Source organism: Symphalangus syndactylus, chromosome 11, assembly GCF_028878055.3.
Source record: "Symphalangus syndactylus isolate Jambi chromosome 11, NHGRI_mSymSyn1-v2.1_pri, whole genome shotgun sequence".
Taxonomy (NCBI): Eukaryota; Metazoa; Chordata; class Mammalia; order Primates; family Hylobatidae; genus Symphalangus; species Symphalangus syndactylus.
The window spans coordinates 114,357,821-114,375,504 of NC_072433.2; the positions used below are offsets into that span (position 1 = coordinate 114,357,821).

Sequence of the window (17,684 nt, forward strand, 5' to 3'; positions counted from 1 at the left end):
TCGTGGTTGTTTTGGGGTTTATAGTATCCACACTTAACTCTTCTCACATTGTAATTTGAGGCAAAATGATGCTTCAGGGAGAGAATGAGGTATGTATCTAATGGCCAGATTTCTAATTCCCCTCATATCTTTTGGTCTTCCCACTTGGACTAGGTCGTGACACCTTTACTTAAAATGTATGGCAGAAGTTCTGAGTTCTTGTATCTCCTCCTTATATAGATGGGTCGTCCATTTTTCTGCTAGTATAGATTTTTATTTAATTTAGTAACTGACTCACCTGAAAGATCGTTCAAAAGAGCAGTGTATTAGTTACAAATCATGTTTTGCTGCAATAAATAGAGATCTGAAAAATAGAAACATATACATAATAAGGATCCTCATGTCATAAGTCTGGAGGTGGGTGGTTTATGGCACTTATTTATCCATGCAAAGAATTCAGAGTGAAGGGTTCCATGATTCTCTTGGTCCTTCCCTCGGAGTTGCCTGGTGCTTTTTGCAGATTCAGCCATGTCTACACACCAGGCAGCAGGAAGGAGAAAGAGAAGGGGAGTTGCACTTACCACCTGAATCTGTCTCTTGAAACTGTTTTCCACATGGGCATTTCAATCTAGAAAGAAGGCCAATAAATGTAGTTTATTGCTGACATCACTGCTGGCCCTGGTACAAATAAGAGTCTGTTAATAAGGGTTGAAGGAAGAATAGACATTGGGTATACAATTGGCAATGTCTGCCAAAGATACTGCCAGTAATAGCTCTTTGTACTTGCCCTTAAATGACATGAAAACCCTATAAGGAATAGAGAGAAAAGACTTATAGATACAGAGTTTTTGCATTATTATTATTACATTTACTAAGTGCAAACGTCTAGGTTCCTAGTGTTCTCAAGCTCTTTCCACCACTGATCAGCCATTTACGGACATCACACATGTGGACCACTGGTGGCTGTGGGGTAAGAGCCCTTGACCCCAAGCAAAAAGTTATGCAACTTTAGGGATGGGATGCAAGGAAAAAGGTGTGTGAAGCAGCTGTTTTTGGGCACTCCTCCCTGCAACATTATTTCAAAGATACTACTTTTTCAGCTCAGATGTTTTATCTTTCATGAGATCCTTTTGATTTCACCCCAGTTGGAATTAACTGCTTCCACAGTCCCCACAGTATTGTTATAACAGTTTTGTCGAGAAGTAATTCACATACCATACAATTCAACCATTTAAAGTGTACAATTCAACCATTTTTAGTATATTCACAAAGTTGTACAGCCATCACATAATCAAGTTTTGAACATTTTCATCATCTCAGTACAACCCCTGTACCTATTACCCATCAACCAACATCAACCCACAGCCCTAGACAACCAACTAATATCCTGTCTATCCATATGGAATTGTCCATTTGGACATTTCAAATAAATTGAATCATTCAATATGCTCTCACAGTATTTTTCTGAAACCTCTCTTATTATCCCTGGATTCTACTCCACATTTATTGAGTTTGATGGATCTACATCATCAGATTTCCTTTACAGACTAAGAGTTCCCAGTCTGCCATCTTAATATACACAGTAGTGCCTATCAATGTACCTAGGGCATCAGTACATATTAAACTGAAGAAAAAGAGAATTCCCTTTCCTTTTTATAAGCAAACACAAAAGGGTATGCTGCAATATAATGTTTGGAAATATGAAAGCAAAATGATTCCTGTGCACTTGTAGTAGCAATTAGATTTTGTAAGGACTTTGCATGTAATTGTCCTCAGATAAAAGTGTGGGGAAGATAAGGTTTATCTTGGAAGTCAACTCTCTGTGTGCTTCTTTCTCCTTCCTCCTTCGAATCTTCTGACTCCTGACTGCTGGCCATCTACTACACCTGCCGTGGTATCTGACCCAGAACACCCTCTACCATTCTTTTCACCCCTGCTCCCTCTCGCTCCCATTAAAATCCATCTTATGTTTTGGTCCACTGGGAGTCAGGGACCAGGGTTTAATCCTATTTCTGTCTTTAATACCAACTATGAATATTGGGGAAATTACCCATTTTCCTGATCTGTTTTCTTGTCTGAAAAATGCAGGAATGATGCTCAGTAAAGGCACCTTTAACTCTAAAACTATATTCCTCTGTAGCAACTCACCGAATAAATGGAGAAAATAAGATTTGTGACTTACACTCTTTGCTCATAGCATCAGAATAAAAGGAACTTCTGGTGACAGATAGGTTAGCTGGAAGGTTTGTGTTTCTACTGGATAATTGTTTTAAAAAACTATTTTGATTCTGGAAACATTTTCCATATTAATTTAAATAAATATATTCTTTAAGACAATGGTATATACTGTCTTTAGAGATATAATTGGTTTATAATGAAGTCTTTAGTCTTTCTACTCCTCCTTTCACTTTTTTGACATCCCTAGGTGAAAATCCAAAGGGAATTGTATGTGGCAGAAGAAAAACTATTGAGTATAGTTAATGGCTCTCAGTATTAAAGCCAAGTATTTACAAGTAAAAGGAATGAGGTCCATGTCATTGGTAATGGGATTTAAATGGATTTAGGAACTGAGACTGAAACAGGAGCCTAATTAGAGAAGATTCCAGGGTCATCATGTCAGTGCCCACCTGTCCATCAGGCAGACAGACTGTCCACAGCTTTCGTTTCAAAGACATGGCCTGTTCTTCTCATCAGTGTCTCTTGCTTCCTAGTTCTTGAGGGAAAAGACGTCTTGGCTGCCCCGCGCAGCTTGTTGTGTCTGAAGGAGCATACTGAGAGTAGGTTGAGATTCAGCTTATATCTGGCCTCTAAAAAAGATTCGGACTCAGAATACGATCTTTAATGATTTTCTTAAAGATCGGTGCAGAAAAGAAATCATATTGGATAGATTATCTTTGCTTAGGTTATTCTAGTTTTAATTGCCCTTTTAAAAATAAGAAGAAAGGACGTGGGTAGGGAATAAAATATCTATTCCCATTCATGGGACAGCCACACTTATAATGGGTCCTTTGTACCTATTCTTTATATCTCCGCTACTGAACATCTGCTAAGTGGACCTCTGTTCCCTTTTTTCTTTTCTAGTTCATTTTGGGGTTTTCTACATGAACAATTAATGTCTTTAACCTACATTGGTTTTTCATGTGGAGCATGTTAGTTATAGAAGCAGCACCCAGAGTAGGTGGCATCTGAAGCTGAATAGGGGAGGTAAGACCAATGTAGTAATTGAGCTCAGCTAATCTCTTGGTGGTGGTGTGGGAGTCTGTGTCATGAATGTGCCATAGTCAGTGTTTCTGCACCTTGGTGAGTTGGGACATCAGAGAATAAAGAGAGTTCTATAGCTTATTCTGCCCTTCCTCTGTTGCTTTCCCTTTGCTGTTTTCTATCTTTGACGACGTTTGTTGCTGGATGTGGACAGCCAGAAATGGTGGAAAAGGGCATGGAGCAGAGATGGCACTTGTATAAGGGAGTCTAATGTGTAAAGATTCTCCATCATGGAAGTAGGATTTTGTGTTCTTTCCTTTTAGACTCCATCCCAACAATATTTCTCATCATTTAGATCATTATTTGCCTTTAGGTATCAATGCTCCGGGGTGATTCTATTGGCTTTAGCTTTAATTAAGAAAAAAGAAATCATTAGGGAAGCAGATTCCCCCTTCCAATTCCTAATTAACTTATAGGCTAATTTGTTTTCTGCTAATGACGCATCCACATTTTGTTTCAGACTTTGGCCAAATGTTAGCTCAAGGTTTTCATAAATGTAATCGATATTTTAAAATTACCATCACGGATTTTTTAAAAAAATTATTACAATTGACTGAACTTCTTGGAATTCATTTCATAAAACACAAAGCTTGCACTATCAGGAATCACACATAAGAACATTGTGTGATTATCTAGCAATCTCAAAGCATTCTGAAGCAGGTCTCCTTTGATTCTGCCCTTAGAAATTTACTTATTATCTTTTTCGGAGTTAACAAAATAAAAGCAACAAAAAAACAATGGATTGAGATCCAACCATATGCAATTCTGATTCTTACTTCTCTGGAATATATGCTTAACTTGTCATGCGTTTATTTACCCATTCTAATAAGTTATCTTGATATTAGAGCAAGGTGCTAGGCTGGCTTGCTCAATCTTACCTTTCTTACCGGTTGGTTCAGGTGGAACTCAATTGGTGTCACCCTGGAGTCAAGAGTCAACACAACTATAATTAAAACCAAATTTTAATCTCCAGCTTCTATGGTGTATATCAAATAAGTACTGTGTGGGAGAGAAAGACCAGTGGTAAAAAGTGAAAATGAAGATAAAAAGTGAAAAAGATGAAAGGATAGAGAAGAAAGGGAGAGCAGTAAATTGAGACCTGTCCATAGAATACTGGAAATATTCTCCCCTCATAGCCAGCTTCTTGCTAGATGAATACAAAACTCTAGGTTGCTCTGATGGAATCCAGGTTTTTGAGCACCCAGAAGTTTTCAAATTCTCAAATGGTAATATTAATCTTTTTGTTAAATAAAATCTTACATAGATGCCCAAGATATAAAAACAATTTAAGTAGTATTAATATAAATTTACCATATAAATGAACATTTATAACATTTCTTTAGTGTGAAGTTAATTGGTGAGAGCTACACTATTAAACACAAAAGTCTGAAATTCAAGAATATGGAGAATACTTCCTTTCATCAGCCACCACATTCAATTTCTGTGTTTTGGTTTAAATGCACAGGGTCAAAGAAATCTTGTTTCACATTAAAGGCAAAAAGTATCTAATTTTTAAAACTTCTGGAAATATTCAAACAGAATTTTAGTAGCTTTACTATGTTGAAGAAGGAGAATTGGTAAACTTGGGTCTGAAGGCTGTTCACTGTAATAGCTGCAAACATAGATGCTATCAGTACCTAAGACAAGTGGGAGGCAAAACCCTCTTGTGTTGACATATTTACAGTGGGTGCCAGAGCTCTCACTGGTGGAAGAGTCTCCTGTACCCATGCTGCCGTTTAACACAGTGTGAGATAGCATCCAGAGCATACCCTGCACTGTTAGACTCAAGCTTACTGTGACATTTAGTTGAACTTCCCACACTCAAGTATGGTAGTTTGCTGGGTTTAGGTATGTACATATCTAAATTTTAACAAAAGAACAGTACCTTGTGTTTACAAATGAATGACATCTACAAGTTCAAACACATACCTAGAGGTGGAAGCAGACACTGAACCCTGAAGTTGGCACATACTGACTTAATTTGGCAGCAAAAATCAAAATAATGCAGGGCCAGTGTGTTCATATGTTACAGGCAAGTTCTGCTTTTAATTGCAATGAAATATGTAATTGTCTGACTCAAATATTATGAGCTTGCTAAGCACTTCCTTCAAACTCTAGTATCAGAAAACTCTACCCTGGACCAGGGTCCCAAGCTCACCAGTCCTGGTATTCCTCACTAAATCGCCTAGGTGCTAAAGAGTTATTCTGATGATAGCAAGAGAGCTTGTGTTTTCCAAAATTTATGGCCACTTTATTTCACTGTGGTGTCCTCTGCCTGTTGGTTTCTTATAACAAATGTGTACTTTTCATTAAACTGATCCTAGTGAATTATCAGAATAAAGCCCCAACACCTTAATTTGGTTTTCAGGGTCTCTCTCTCTACCTTGCAAAGCTATTGCCCCAAACACTGCACCCAACAGAACTTATTTCATTTGTTTTTCCTTTTAGCTGTTGCTTTTGCTTTCTCTTCACCTAAAATGCCCTCCCTTATATATCTTCATCTCTAAATCTTATGATCAAGACCTTAGAAGTAGTCATTTTTGGTTCAGCAGTATATATGCATTGTGAGTGTGTGCACACGTGTGTATATACATATATACACACATATTAAATATACACTTAGTGCATAAATCACATGTATTAATATTAATGACATGGAAATATTATTGCCATTATGTTAAGTGGAAAAGCACATTGAAAAGTATGATTCTATTTTTTTTGAGGAGAAAAATATGTAGGAAAAAAAATTTCTGAAGGTTCTACATCCACAAAAATATTACCAGTTTGAGCTACTGGAGATAAGGCTTATTTTACTTTTTGGTGTTTTATATATTTGAACAGTAAGTCTTTTGTAATAAGACATACACTAATAAAATGCATCTCTAAAGTACAGAGCACCTCATCCCACCCTTAAATAAAATTTTAGAATATCTGAACCCCAAACCCTTTAAGTCATTCTCACAATTATGTGTATATTCAGATATTGTAAAGAATGTTTAACCAATGTGCATGGTACTAAGGTTGATGATAATGCTAAGATTTGGCACAGCATATTTTAATGCCTATTTTGGAAATCATCAGACTGTCCATTCACTCATGTTTGCAGTGATGCCCCTTTTGTCTCCAAGGGTTGAGTACACCTAAGATATTTACTAATGAAAGAGGATTGAGATTTACTGTTTCCCAAAGACCTGGGTGGCATTTTTCAAATATTCTCCTCAACAGAAAAAGAGCAAGCAATTCTGCTGTGTCATAGTTGTGAACAATGTGTTCACAAAGAAGTGTGACTATTGTTTCTGGTGAATGTATTATGTAAAAAAAATCATAATACATAATCATAATACTCCCCATCTACTCTGTCACTCTGAGGCCCTGATATCTTGCTTTATGGTTTGTTTCTCTTTATAGGCTTCTTCTGAAACAAAAAGGAATATTTGATACTCACTGATAATTTTTTTAAAGAGTGAATTAGGCAATTTTCCTTGAAACTTCTTTTCTAATTTAGCATGAAGTAGAATAGAATAGTAGAAATGATGGGATTTATTTGGTGATACCAAAATAAGAAGGGGAATTGTTTGGTCCTACAGCAGACTGTAAGAGGGCTGAGGAATGGACTGAAGAAAATTATCAAGCATGCATGTTGTTTTTAAGTGATACTTGAGACTTGGATGTGCAACAGCTGTGTTGTTGGCTTTTTTTTTCTTGTGCCAACTTTCTTTATTTGATTGATTTTCTCTCTGACAGCCCACTGTGCTGATAAATGTGTCCATGGTCGCTGTATTGCTCCAAACACCTGTCAGTGTGAGCCTGGCTGGGGAGGGACCAACTGCTCCAGTGGTAAGTTTCCACCTGCTGTTGTCTGTCTCGGGATGTTTTTGCTGTAAGGGCCTCCTTGTCTGCAGATAACCCTGAGCCATGCTTTCCCTCTTCATCCCTACACAGAGCATAGTGTGAATGCCACATCCAACTCAGTCATACAGTTTCTTTTAAATCTGTACATGTACATATACATTATTTGTTAATTAAGTATAAAGAAAAGTTCTTGGAAAGAAGGAAATTTCAACAATCATACAACAGCTCATACTTCTGTGGATATGAATGCATTTTCTAGAGTAGGGTCCACAATTTAGATTCCTTACCTCAGTAAGGCAGTTGTGGTAACACAGCTATTGTATCCTAACTTCTGTTTTTACCTGTTGATTTCTCTAAGAAATTTCTCTAAGATTAAAATTTACCACCTGTTCATTTTTAACTCAGAAGTGAAATTGGCATTTTTGATGCTAACATATCTTTTTGTCTCTGAATTCTGAGATGCAAATAATGAGTACTTGTTCAGATAACTTTAGGGAGACTTACCTGTAATAAATGAAAATTCATGAACATTTTGGTACTTGTTAAATCAATTCCTAACATAGTATATAATTTGTCTCCATTATGTTAGAATTAGAATTCTAAAATGATGGTATTTTGGACTACAAGCAGTCTACACGTAACATTTCATATTCATTATCATGAAGATTATATCATGGAATGTCATGTAATACAGTTGCTTTTCTAAATTTAACAGTTTAAACCAAAATCTTCTGGCTAACTTGTTGCTGTACACATAATTGCATCCACTTCCTTTTCCTTTATACTTCTTTTTTCGCCTTGAGAAACGTGAGAAGGAATTAAAGTGCAACTAAATTGTAATGCGTGAAACATTACATTTTGAAAAAGGAAGCAATCGTTTAAAAAAGTTAGCAAGTTCGCATGAGAGCACACATTTCTCTTTGTTGCCACCAAGTAATTTTTTGAAATTAGTCTGAATGGACTTATTTCAATAAGCTGATTTTAAAAATTTTTACTTGCTTATTTTGGAATTGGGGAGATGATTCTTTATCTTGCTAGGACTACTTGTTTCGGACTTGTGATCTCTTGGCTCTCCTTGAAGCAGCTTCTCCAGGGGAGGCCCTTGTGCTGTCTGTGCACAGAACACTTGGTGTGAAAGAGCCTTTTTACTGTACCTTAAACAGGGACTGGGAGAGTGTGTGTGTGTGTGTGTGTGTGTGTGTGTGTGTGTGTGTGTGTCTTTCTGCCTCTGACAGGCTTCTCAATTCCAGGGGAAAACTGTCTTGCAGGGTTTTGTTTTGCTTCTATTGGAAATCAGGAGAGTGGGCATTTTGTTCACACGCCATTAAGGCAAAATATTTGGGATGTGGGATCTGGCTCATGTCCATTTTTTTGGCCGACTGACCTCAAATGTGATGTTGCTTTCATTAACTTTTCCAGTTTATTTATTTTTTATTTTTTATTTTTTCTTGAGACGGAGTCTCGCTCTGTTGCCCGGCTGGAGTGCAGTGGCGCAATCTCGGCTCACTGCAAGCTCCGCCTCCCGGGTTCACGCCATTCTCCTGCCTCAGCCTCTCCGAGTAGCTGGGACTACAGGCGCCCGCCACCATGCCCGGCTAATTTTTTTGTATTTTTTAGTAGAGACGAGGTTTCACCGCGGTCTCGATCTCCTGACCTTGTGATCCGCCCGCCTCGGCCTCCCAAAGTGCTGGGATTACAAGCGTGAGCCACCGCGCCCGGCCAACTTTTCCAGTTTAAAAATCAGTCGTGCCTAGACATCTTGAAGAAAAATAACATTATTATAAACTAGTGGGATAGGGAAGAGTGGGCGTATTCGTCATTTAAAACTATGTGGTTTGCCACTAATTCCAGGGCAAGAATGCTACAGAATAACTTCAGTTGTATTCATACTTTGTCTCCTAAGAATTGCAGACTACCTCAAGCTAAGGGCTCAGACTGAAGTGTTTGTGTAAGCAAAACAAAAGCCTACATGGGTCTCAGACTCTCTAGAACTGATTAGGACCTTCTAGAAAATAAACCGTTGCTTTATTTTGGAGTTTAATGGAGACTCTAGAATTCTGAGAACAGATGTTCTTTTAACACTGAAATATGATATTGAAGCAACTTTTAGTTTATTTTTTACAACTCATGTTTTGGCTTTATAATGAACAAAAGCACAAATAAACATGAACAGATGTCTGAAATGTTTAAAGGTGTTCTGAGAAAAACATCTTTGATACCTTTTTAAGCAGGTAAAAAAATGACATTCTGAGCTGAACCCAGAATATAGGTCTTGCTATCTGGGTTTTGTCTGTGGCAATCAACATAATATCAGGGAATGTATCATTTTATTCATTCTTGACTAGATAATTCTGGAACCAAAATCTATTGTCTAGTAATATGCTACTTAGCAGAGTTTAAATGGCCTAATTTCTAAGGATTCTATTTCCATCTCCCCTCCTCTTTGGTTATTGTTATGCATCAATTTGATGGTGGACATTAGATCCATAATGTAATTGCTTTGATAATTAGACTGGCTCCTTGTATCACTGAAGATCCAATCAGGAGACAGAAACCACAGTAATTTTTAAATTTTTAAAATATAAATTGGTTTTATTTTGGAACACTTTTAGACTTATAGAAAAATTGCAAAGACAGTACAGAGCTCCTGTGTGCTCAAACCCAGTCTCCCCCATTGTTAACTTCTTAAATTACTATTAGTTTGTCAAAACTGGGAAACTGACCCTAGTATATTACTATTCAATCAACTGCAGGTGTTATTTGGATTTTATCAATGTTTCCACTAACCTCCTCTTTCTCTTCCAGATTCCAGCTTAGGCCAACACACTACATTTCACTGTCATGTCTCCCCTGTCTTCTCTGGTCTGTGACAATTTCTCAGTCTTTCCTTGTTTTCATGACCTTGAAATTGATAGTCTAGAGGAGAACTGGCCAGATATCCTGTAGAATGTTCCCCAATCTGTGTTTGTCTGGTGCTTTTCTCATGATCAGACATGGGTTATGAGTTTTGAAGAGAATACCAGAGTTGAAGTGCTCTTTCTCTTCACATCATATCATGATATCCATGTGACATCACTGATGTCATCACTTGGTTAACCTTCATCACTTGGTTAAGGTAGTGTGCTAGACTTCTCCACATAAAGTTACAATTTTCCCCTTTCTGTACTCTACTCTGTAGAAGCAAGTCACTAAGTCTATCCTACCTTCAGGGATGAAGTGCAGGACTCAAGCTCCATGTCTTTGAGGCAGGAATATATGCCTATATTATTTGGAATTTTTCTGTAAAGAAGATTTGTTTCTTCTCCTGCATTTATTCAAACATTTATTTATATCATTAAGGACTCATGTATATTTATTTGACATTTTGGGTTATAAAACAGTATTACATAATTTATTTTGTTGCCCAGGTCATTCCAGCTTTGGCCATTGTGTCTTTTTTTTGTTTTGTTTTTTAGACAGAGTCTCGCTCTGTCGCCCAGGCTGGAGTGCAATGACATGATCTTGGCTCACTGCAACCTCTGCCTCCTGGGTTCAAGCAATTCTCATGCTTCAGCCTCCATAGTAGCTGGGCTTACAGGCATGTGCTGCCACAGCTGGCTAATTTTTGTATTTTTAGCAGAGACGGGGTTTCACCATGTTGCCCAGGCTTGTCTTGAAGTCCTGACCTCAGGTAATCCACCCACCTCAGCCTCCCAAAATGCTGGGATTACAGGTGTGAGCCACCGTGCCCAACCCATTGTGTCCCTTTAACATGACTCATCTTTTTGATTTTGAGTGCTTTCTTACTTTCTGGTGCTAGAAGATATTCCAGGCTCATTTTTTATTTTTCCTACAGCAGCCCTAAAATGAACCATTTTTCAAAGGAGCCTTGGTACCTTTTATTGTAGAGTGGTATTTATAAACCAAGATCTAGGTGCTGGTGTGGTCATTGCTACTACAACACAGAGTAACTGGAAAGGAGAAAGTTTAATATAAAGATTATTAACTAACTATAACAGGAGATTGGAGTACTGAGGGATGGGCTAGTAAGAAGTAAATAGATCTCTAGAGAATATAGGAATAGCGGATATAAGAAGCAACCACTACCTCTAGGGTGGAGATAGAATGTTCAAAAAGGAAACCCCACTAAGGGTGTGATCCAGACCTGCTGGAGAGGGCACAGCTACAGCTCACTCAGATCCAGAGAGGTGCTGTGGTACTATCCTAGAAGAACTTGCTGGAAATATGCCCTCTAGAACTTTTATAGGACCTTTGAAAAAAACTCTTCAAGGAAAAGTCTCACCAGAAGCACTCTGCTACAAAAAAGGGGAAGTTGTTGGCTGATGGGTGCTGCTAGCCACAGTGTACTGCAGGAGCGCGATGCTAGAGAAGCTGTCCTTGCTGGAAGAGCTTGGTTCTGGATAAGCAATTTGTGCTACAGAAACAAGGCATTGGAAAAGCCATAGGTGCTCCAGGAGCCAGGTACTGGCGCAACTGTTAGCACTGTGCTTATATTGCAGAAGCTTGGTGCTTTAGGAGCCAAGAGCACTAGTGCACTGTGTGCTCTGAGTGCGCTGGAAGTAGAATGGAAAACTCCTTTTGCAGTGTCTCTCTAGCACCCCCTATTGAAAATACTTAACATTTGGTCAACCGGCAATAGAAAAATATTTGGAGGGCACATATCCATTTTTGTAGAGCAGGCAATGAAGTATAAATTTAGAGCTGAAAGGCAATAAATTGATATCTGTTGACGCACACTCCTTTGGTTATCCACCTCCTATATGCACCCTCCACACACATTTGCATTCCTATACATAAAAAACCCCTGTATTTCCACCTAATATACAACAATTCATCTTAGAAGTGAACATTCTCATACTCTCTTTCTAAAATGAGGAGATGCAAGTCCCAACATTCATTGGATTCATTGCTGGTTATATTAAATTTTTTTCAAATTAAGTCACAGTTCTACTGAATATTTTGTTTCCTAGATACTACAGTTAACTTGCAACAACTAGCATATAAAACAAAAAGGAAAAAAAAGAAAATAGCAGATAAAAATAAACATATACATATAACAAACAAATAACAAACATTAAGAGCTATTACAAATGTCTTTCATGTAATTGGTCAGAAGGCAGTAACTGATATCTATGGCTTCCGTCTTCTACTTCCCAACCCAGATTTCTCCCACTCTCAGCCCAAACTTCAGTTACTTGGGGTTATTTACCTGGTGGAGTGGGTCAAACCTTCATTACTGAAAGATCTGCATTCCTACCTGTCCTGCCTTTTTTTGGTTGTTGACATTTCTCGTCCACCTTTATTACTGGCATGGGAGTATTAAGAGGTATTCCACAAGATCCTCGGGTTCCAGACCTAGGTCTTCCCTCCCTGTGCAGCAGCAACACAATTTTCCCTTGGTAATCTGGATCAATCACTTCAACCAGAAGATTAACTCGTTTTATTGACATTAGGAGTCGAAAATGGTCAGATGGTAATCAATTGATAACTGTCATATATAGCTATCTTTTTTTTCCTTTCTAAAATACATGGGTGATTAAGGGACTGACAAACACCTTCAAATGTCCACTTTCACAAAGGCTTCTCTTTGAGATTTGATATGTCTGTTTACCTTGGCAGCTGAGGGAAGGGTTCCTGTGACAAACAGTCAGTGTTCTTGGCTTTCCTGGGTCTCAATTTATTCTCTATATAAAAAACCAGGTATGTCAGAGAATTGTAAAAAGTTAGTTCTCCCAGAATGAAATCATGATTTATTTGACTAGGCTTAGACATATTCCTTCTTTTTAATTTTGATTAAATTATTGTTTTAAAAAAGCACACATATGTTTTACCTTTACTGGCATCCTAATGCGTGTCCTAGCTTTTATGAGTGAAAGACATTTATCTATTTTACCCCATCTCCTTCTTCCCTCCCCTCTTTCCTGCTCTAGCTCTGTTCTTCCCCCCATAAATTTATCTGCCCATGCATCAATCCTCCATTGCTCTTTTCCCCTCACTGGATGATAAACAACTCCTGGAGGGCAAAGGCCATATGTTATTAATCTCTGTAAGCCTCCGTTGTGCCTGGCATGTGGTTGGAGCACAGTAAAGCTTCCATTTAATTAGACTGAAGGAACCATATGATTCTATATGATTCTGAGAAGGTCATTCGTGTGTTCATTTTGTGAACTTTCATTGAATGATTACTGTGTGCAAGGGACTGCATTGAATGCTGGGGATAAAGGAACAAATGAGTAATGGTTGCTGCTCTGACAGAGCTCATAGCTTGGGAGAAAGATAAAGTGAAAGAAAGAGAACTGCCTCTGTAGAAGAGGTAGACTGAGGGAAACTGGATGGAGTTAGATAAGGTAGTGAGAGATTTTCTGAGTGGACAAGGGAGAGAAGGGCTAAGAGTGTACAGCCCTTCACTTTCAGTTGGGGACAGAAAACAGATTGCAATAGACTACTCTTCCAGAAACTTCTCTGAGAAGCCAAGGAGAGGAAGCAAAGAAATAGAGAGTTAGTAAGAAGTAAGTGTAAGGTCAAGAAAAAGTTTTTTGTTTTCATGTCTTTGTCTATGTTTTAAGGTGAAAAAGACTCAGAAGCTGAGAAGATGGTGAAAGAAAAGAGGGAGAGGCTGGAGACCAGGTTGAGAGAGTGGATTGCGGAATAGAGGCAACAAGGCTCCTGAGAAGACAGCTGGCAGATGGGATGGGATCCTGGGCACTGACAGAGAGATTAGCAAGGAGTACTGCCCATTCCAAACAGAATGAGGAAGAAAAGCATGGCCAGAATAGGTGTAAACAGGTTTCTAGGTGTCAGGGGTGCTGGCAGGCAATGGGGAGGAGAATCTGAGGAAGTCTATATCAGATGACCTTCCTTCTCTTGATAAACTGGCAGGAAAGAGAGTCTGCTGATATAAAAGGGGGCAGAAGGGCAATTACATTGATGATCATGATGATAGTAATAGTTCACCTTTATTGAACACTTGATATGCAATCATCATTATAAGAGCTTTACAGGAATTACTCTCTTAATGGCCATAACATACTATGAGATGGTTGCGGTTATTGTTCCTAGTTTACAGATGAGGAAACAGAGGTGCAGAACATTTAGGTGACTTGCCTGAATTTATATATCTATTAAGTGATGGAGCCAAACTTGCATCTCATTCAGAGCCAGTAACTTTAATCACCATGGTATGGGGCCTCCGGAAGTTGGAAAACAGGTTTACTGAAAGTAGCAAGAGTCAGCAATAGTGAGGAGAATGAGAGCAGGAGACAGGGGCGGATGACACTGGACAATTATGAAAATAAACCCTCTGAGAGACATTGAGGGCCCATTAATATTAGAGATGATGAAATCATATTGGCACCCATCTAGACTTTCCTCATTCATAATCTTGTGAATGTTGGGGCAGATTCTATTTATGATCCTTTTCAACTCTGTGATTTTATGTATGACTTACTTTAATCAATATGTATATGCAATTCCTGAGATCTTTCTTTGTGATGGAAACTCTTTAAACCTTTTGTATGAATAGCAATAACACGTTTGTTTTCTTAATCCGTATAATCCTATTTATAATTTCCCAAACATCTATAGAGAAATCTATTTCACCTACAGCTATAGGGCACAAATGGTAGAGTCCTAAATCAGCCAGCATATGGTTTTCAAAGGCTTGACCCTCGGGCTCTTTGCTTTTGACATTAGTACCACATAGAGGCAAAAATAGAAATTAACTTTGGTCTAGAAACTCCAAACTTGGGTTTTATTGAGTCACTAATAGCATTCCGGTTAAATACACTTGGCAGTAGTGAAAATATCCCTAGGAGGCAAGACTAGCTCAAACATTTTCAGGTGCAGCGTAAGGAACACTGATAACCTTTTGTGTAAAGCAGGCATGATGTACAGCATGGAGAAAGTAATAAGATTTTGCCTGCAGGATGTTCGAATGGGGGAATCCATTCGAAGGATATTATGAGCCAGAAACATAAGGCACAAAAAGCTGACATATTTCCTAGCAAAGTCTGCCATAAAGATCTATTGACTGGCAACAATGGTGGGATCAATGCTGTCTGCGGAGAGTAGATGCTTGGAGCCCAGTCCTCGCTGCAGTCATTAACAGGCCTGTTGCGCTGTCAGAATTACTTTAGAAATAAGGTTGATGGAGCAGCAAGAATAAGAGTAGATCAGTTGGGTTCGCTGGTGTTGGGGGCAGGATGCTGATGATAACTGGGAAGGATTGGGTTCTGAACAGTTCATCAGAACGTTCCCAAAGGTAGTTTCACTGATGGATCATCCAGATAGTTTGATAGAGGTCACAGACAGAAACTGCTGATTTTGCCTTTCCTAAGGAGTCCAAAATTTGGACTGTTCTTCGCCACTTTCAGGAGGGGCAAAGAACTACTACCACCACCCTCTGTCACCCATCCTGGAATGGAATGGAATTGCTATCCTCCTAACTGCTCTCCTTTCTTTGATGTTTCTGTGCCTCCCTTTCCTCATACTTTGAACAAGGATAAGAATATCTATTATACTCATAGGCTTGTGGGGATTAAATGAGGAACTAACAGGTATTCTCCAGTGCTGTGCATGGCAGTATATAGTGACAAGTAAATGCCACTTATGATTCCTTGTGTGATCAACATAGCTTACACCACACTTCTTCACACATGGCCCAGTCTTTTGACTGAACAGAGGGTGGGGCAGCCCTTTGTGAGATCTCTTCTTGCCTCACAGGCCACATCCTTCTTTATTTACTTATTTATTTTTGAGACTGAGTCTTGCTCTGTCACACAGGTTGAAGTGCAGTGGTGTGACCATAGCTCACTGCAGCCTCGACCTTCTGGGATCATGCCATCTTCCCACCTCAGCCTCCCGAGTAGCTGGGACAACAGGCACACACCACCAAACCCAGCTAATTTTTTTATTTTTTGTAGAGGCAGGGTCTCCCCATGTCTCCCATGCAGGTCCCTAGTCTGGGGATCAAGAGATCCTCCTGCCTCAGCCTCCCAAAGTGTTGGGAATTACAGGCATGGGCCACTGCGCCCCGCCCCCTTCACCCTGCTTTAAATGGAGGCTGTCTTTGTCCACAGTTGCTTGCCACAAGATTCCCCAGATGGAAGACCTAGTAAAGTTTTATTTTTTTTTATTTTTATTTTTTGGTGCATTATTTCCAACCTCTGATCACAGATGTCCTTACCAGATGAAATCATATCCAGTTTATATTGCTTCTGGCATAGTGAGAATACTAATGATGTTTAAATTACTTGTGCTAGTGAGTTCATGCAGTGGCTTTAAAGAAAGGACTGGGCTGTCATGTTATTTAACTCCACTTCATATCATTCATTGATTTTTCTTTTTTTTTTTGATACTTGGTGCAATATTCATTTTTCAGCAAATCTTGTTGGTTCAACTCCAAAATATAACCCAATCCAACGTCTTCTCATTATCTCTACTGCTGCCACTCCCGTCCATGCCACATTCTCTCTAAACTGGTGATTGCAGTAGTCTCCTTGCTGGTCTCCCTGCTTCTTCCTCAGATGCCACCCAAGTCAATTATCTATGACCAGAGTGAGACTAGCGTGATCTTGTAAAAATGTACTTTAGAGCATGCTGCTCTCCTTCCCAAAACTGGCTGGAATTTCCCCTTACAGTTAGAATAAACTCCAAAGCCCTGAGCACAATCCATCCAGCCATGCATGATCTATTCCTTCCTGTTTCCCTGATGCCTTCTCATTCTTCTACCTTTCAGGATATCACACTGTTCAGCCTCTGCCTTTCATTTATGCATTTATGGAACACACTAATTTTATTTTTGTCTTTGCACTTGATATTTCCTCTGCTCAGAATAATACTCATCTCCCTGGTTCTTTATATGGCCAGCTTCTGTTTTTTTTTTTGAGACGGAGTCTCACTGTGTTGCCCAGGCTGGAGTGCAGTGGCACAATCTCGGCTCACTGCAACCTCTGCCTCCCAGGTTCAAGTGATTCTTGTCTCTCAGCCTCCTGAGTAGCTGGGATTACAGGCGCCCACCACCATGCCTGGCTAATTTTTGTATTTTTAGTAGAGATGGGATTCCACCATGTTGGCCAAGCTGGTCTCAAACTCCTGACCTCAAGAGATCTGCCCACCTCAGCTTCTTTCCAAAGTGCTGAAATTATGAGTGTGAGGCACTGCACCTGGCCACACAGCTGGCTTCTGTAGGTCAGTTAGTCAGCCTAAGTGCCACCACCATACAGACACTATCTCTGACCTCCATATGCAAAGAGTATGACCCTATTACTCTGTATCATATCTCCTTTTTAATGTTTTTAAATAGGAACTTTCTAAAAACACTTGATTTGTTAACTTGTTTTTTTTTTTTCTTGTCTGTCTTCCCCTCCAGGATGTAAGCCCCATGAAAACATGGATTTTTGTCTGATTTATCCCTGCTGTCTAGCTATCACTGAATGTCTAGCACTGTCCTGGGCACTCAGTTATGCTTAATAAGTATTTGTGGGTGGAACGAATGAAGGCATAAATGTGCCAGGAGCGGTGACAGGTATAAAAATGAGATATGAGAGATGAGTAAGACACTGTCTCTTCTTTCCAGGGGCTTTTAGTTTGAT

At 39.1% G+C, this 17,684-nt stretch overlaps 1 protein-coding gene across 1 annotated transcript in view; it reads left to right on the plus strand.

The window, feature by feature from the left end:
- Positions 1–17,684, plus strand: part of MEGF10 (multiple EGF like domains 10) — a 175,552-nt gene that overhangs the window by 79,564 nt on the left and 78,304 nt on the right. The window contains exon 5 of the mRNA XM_055299182.2: positions 6,985–7,077. Within this exon, the coding sequence (XP_055155157.1) occupies positions 6,985–7,077 (93 nt within the window). The remainder of the gene's footprint in view (positions 1–6,984; positions 7,078–17,684) is intronic.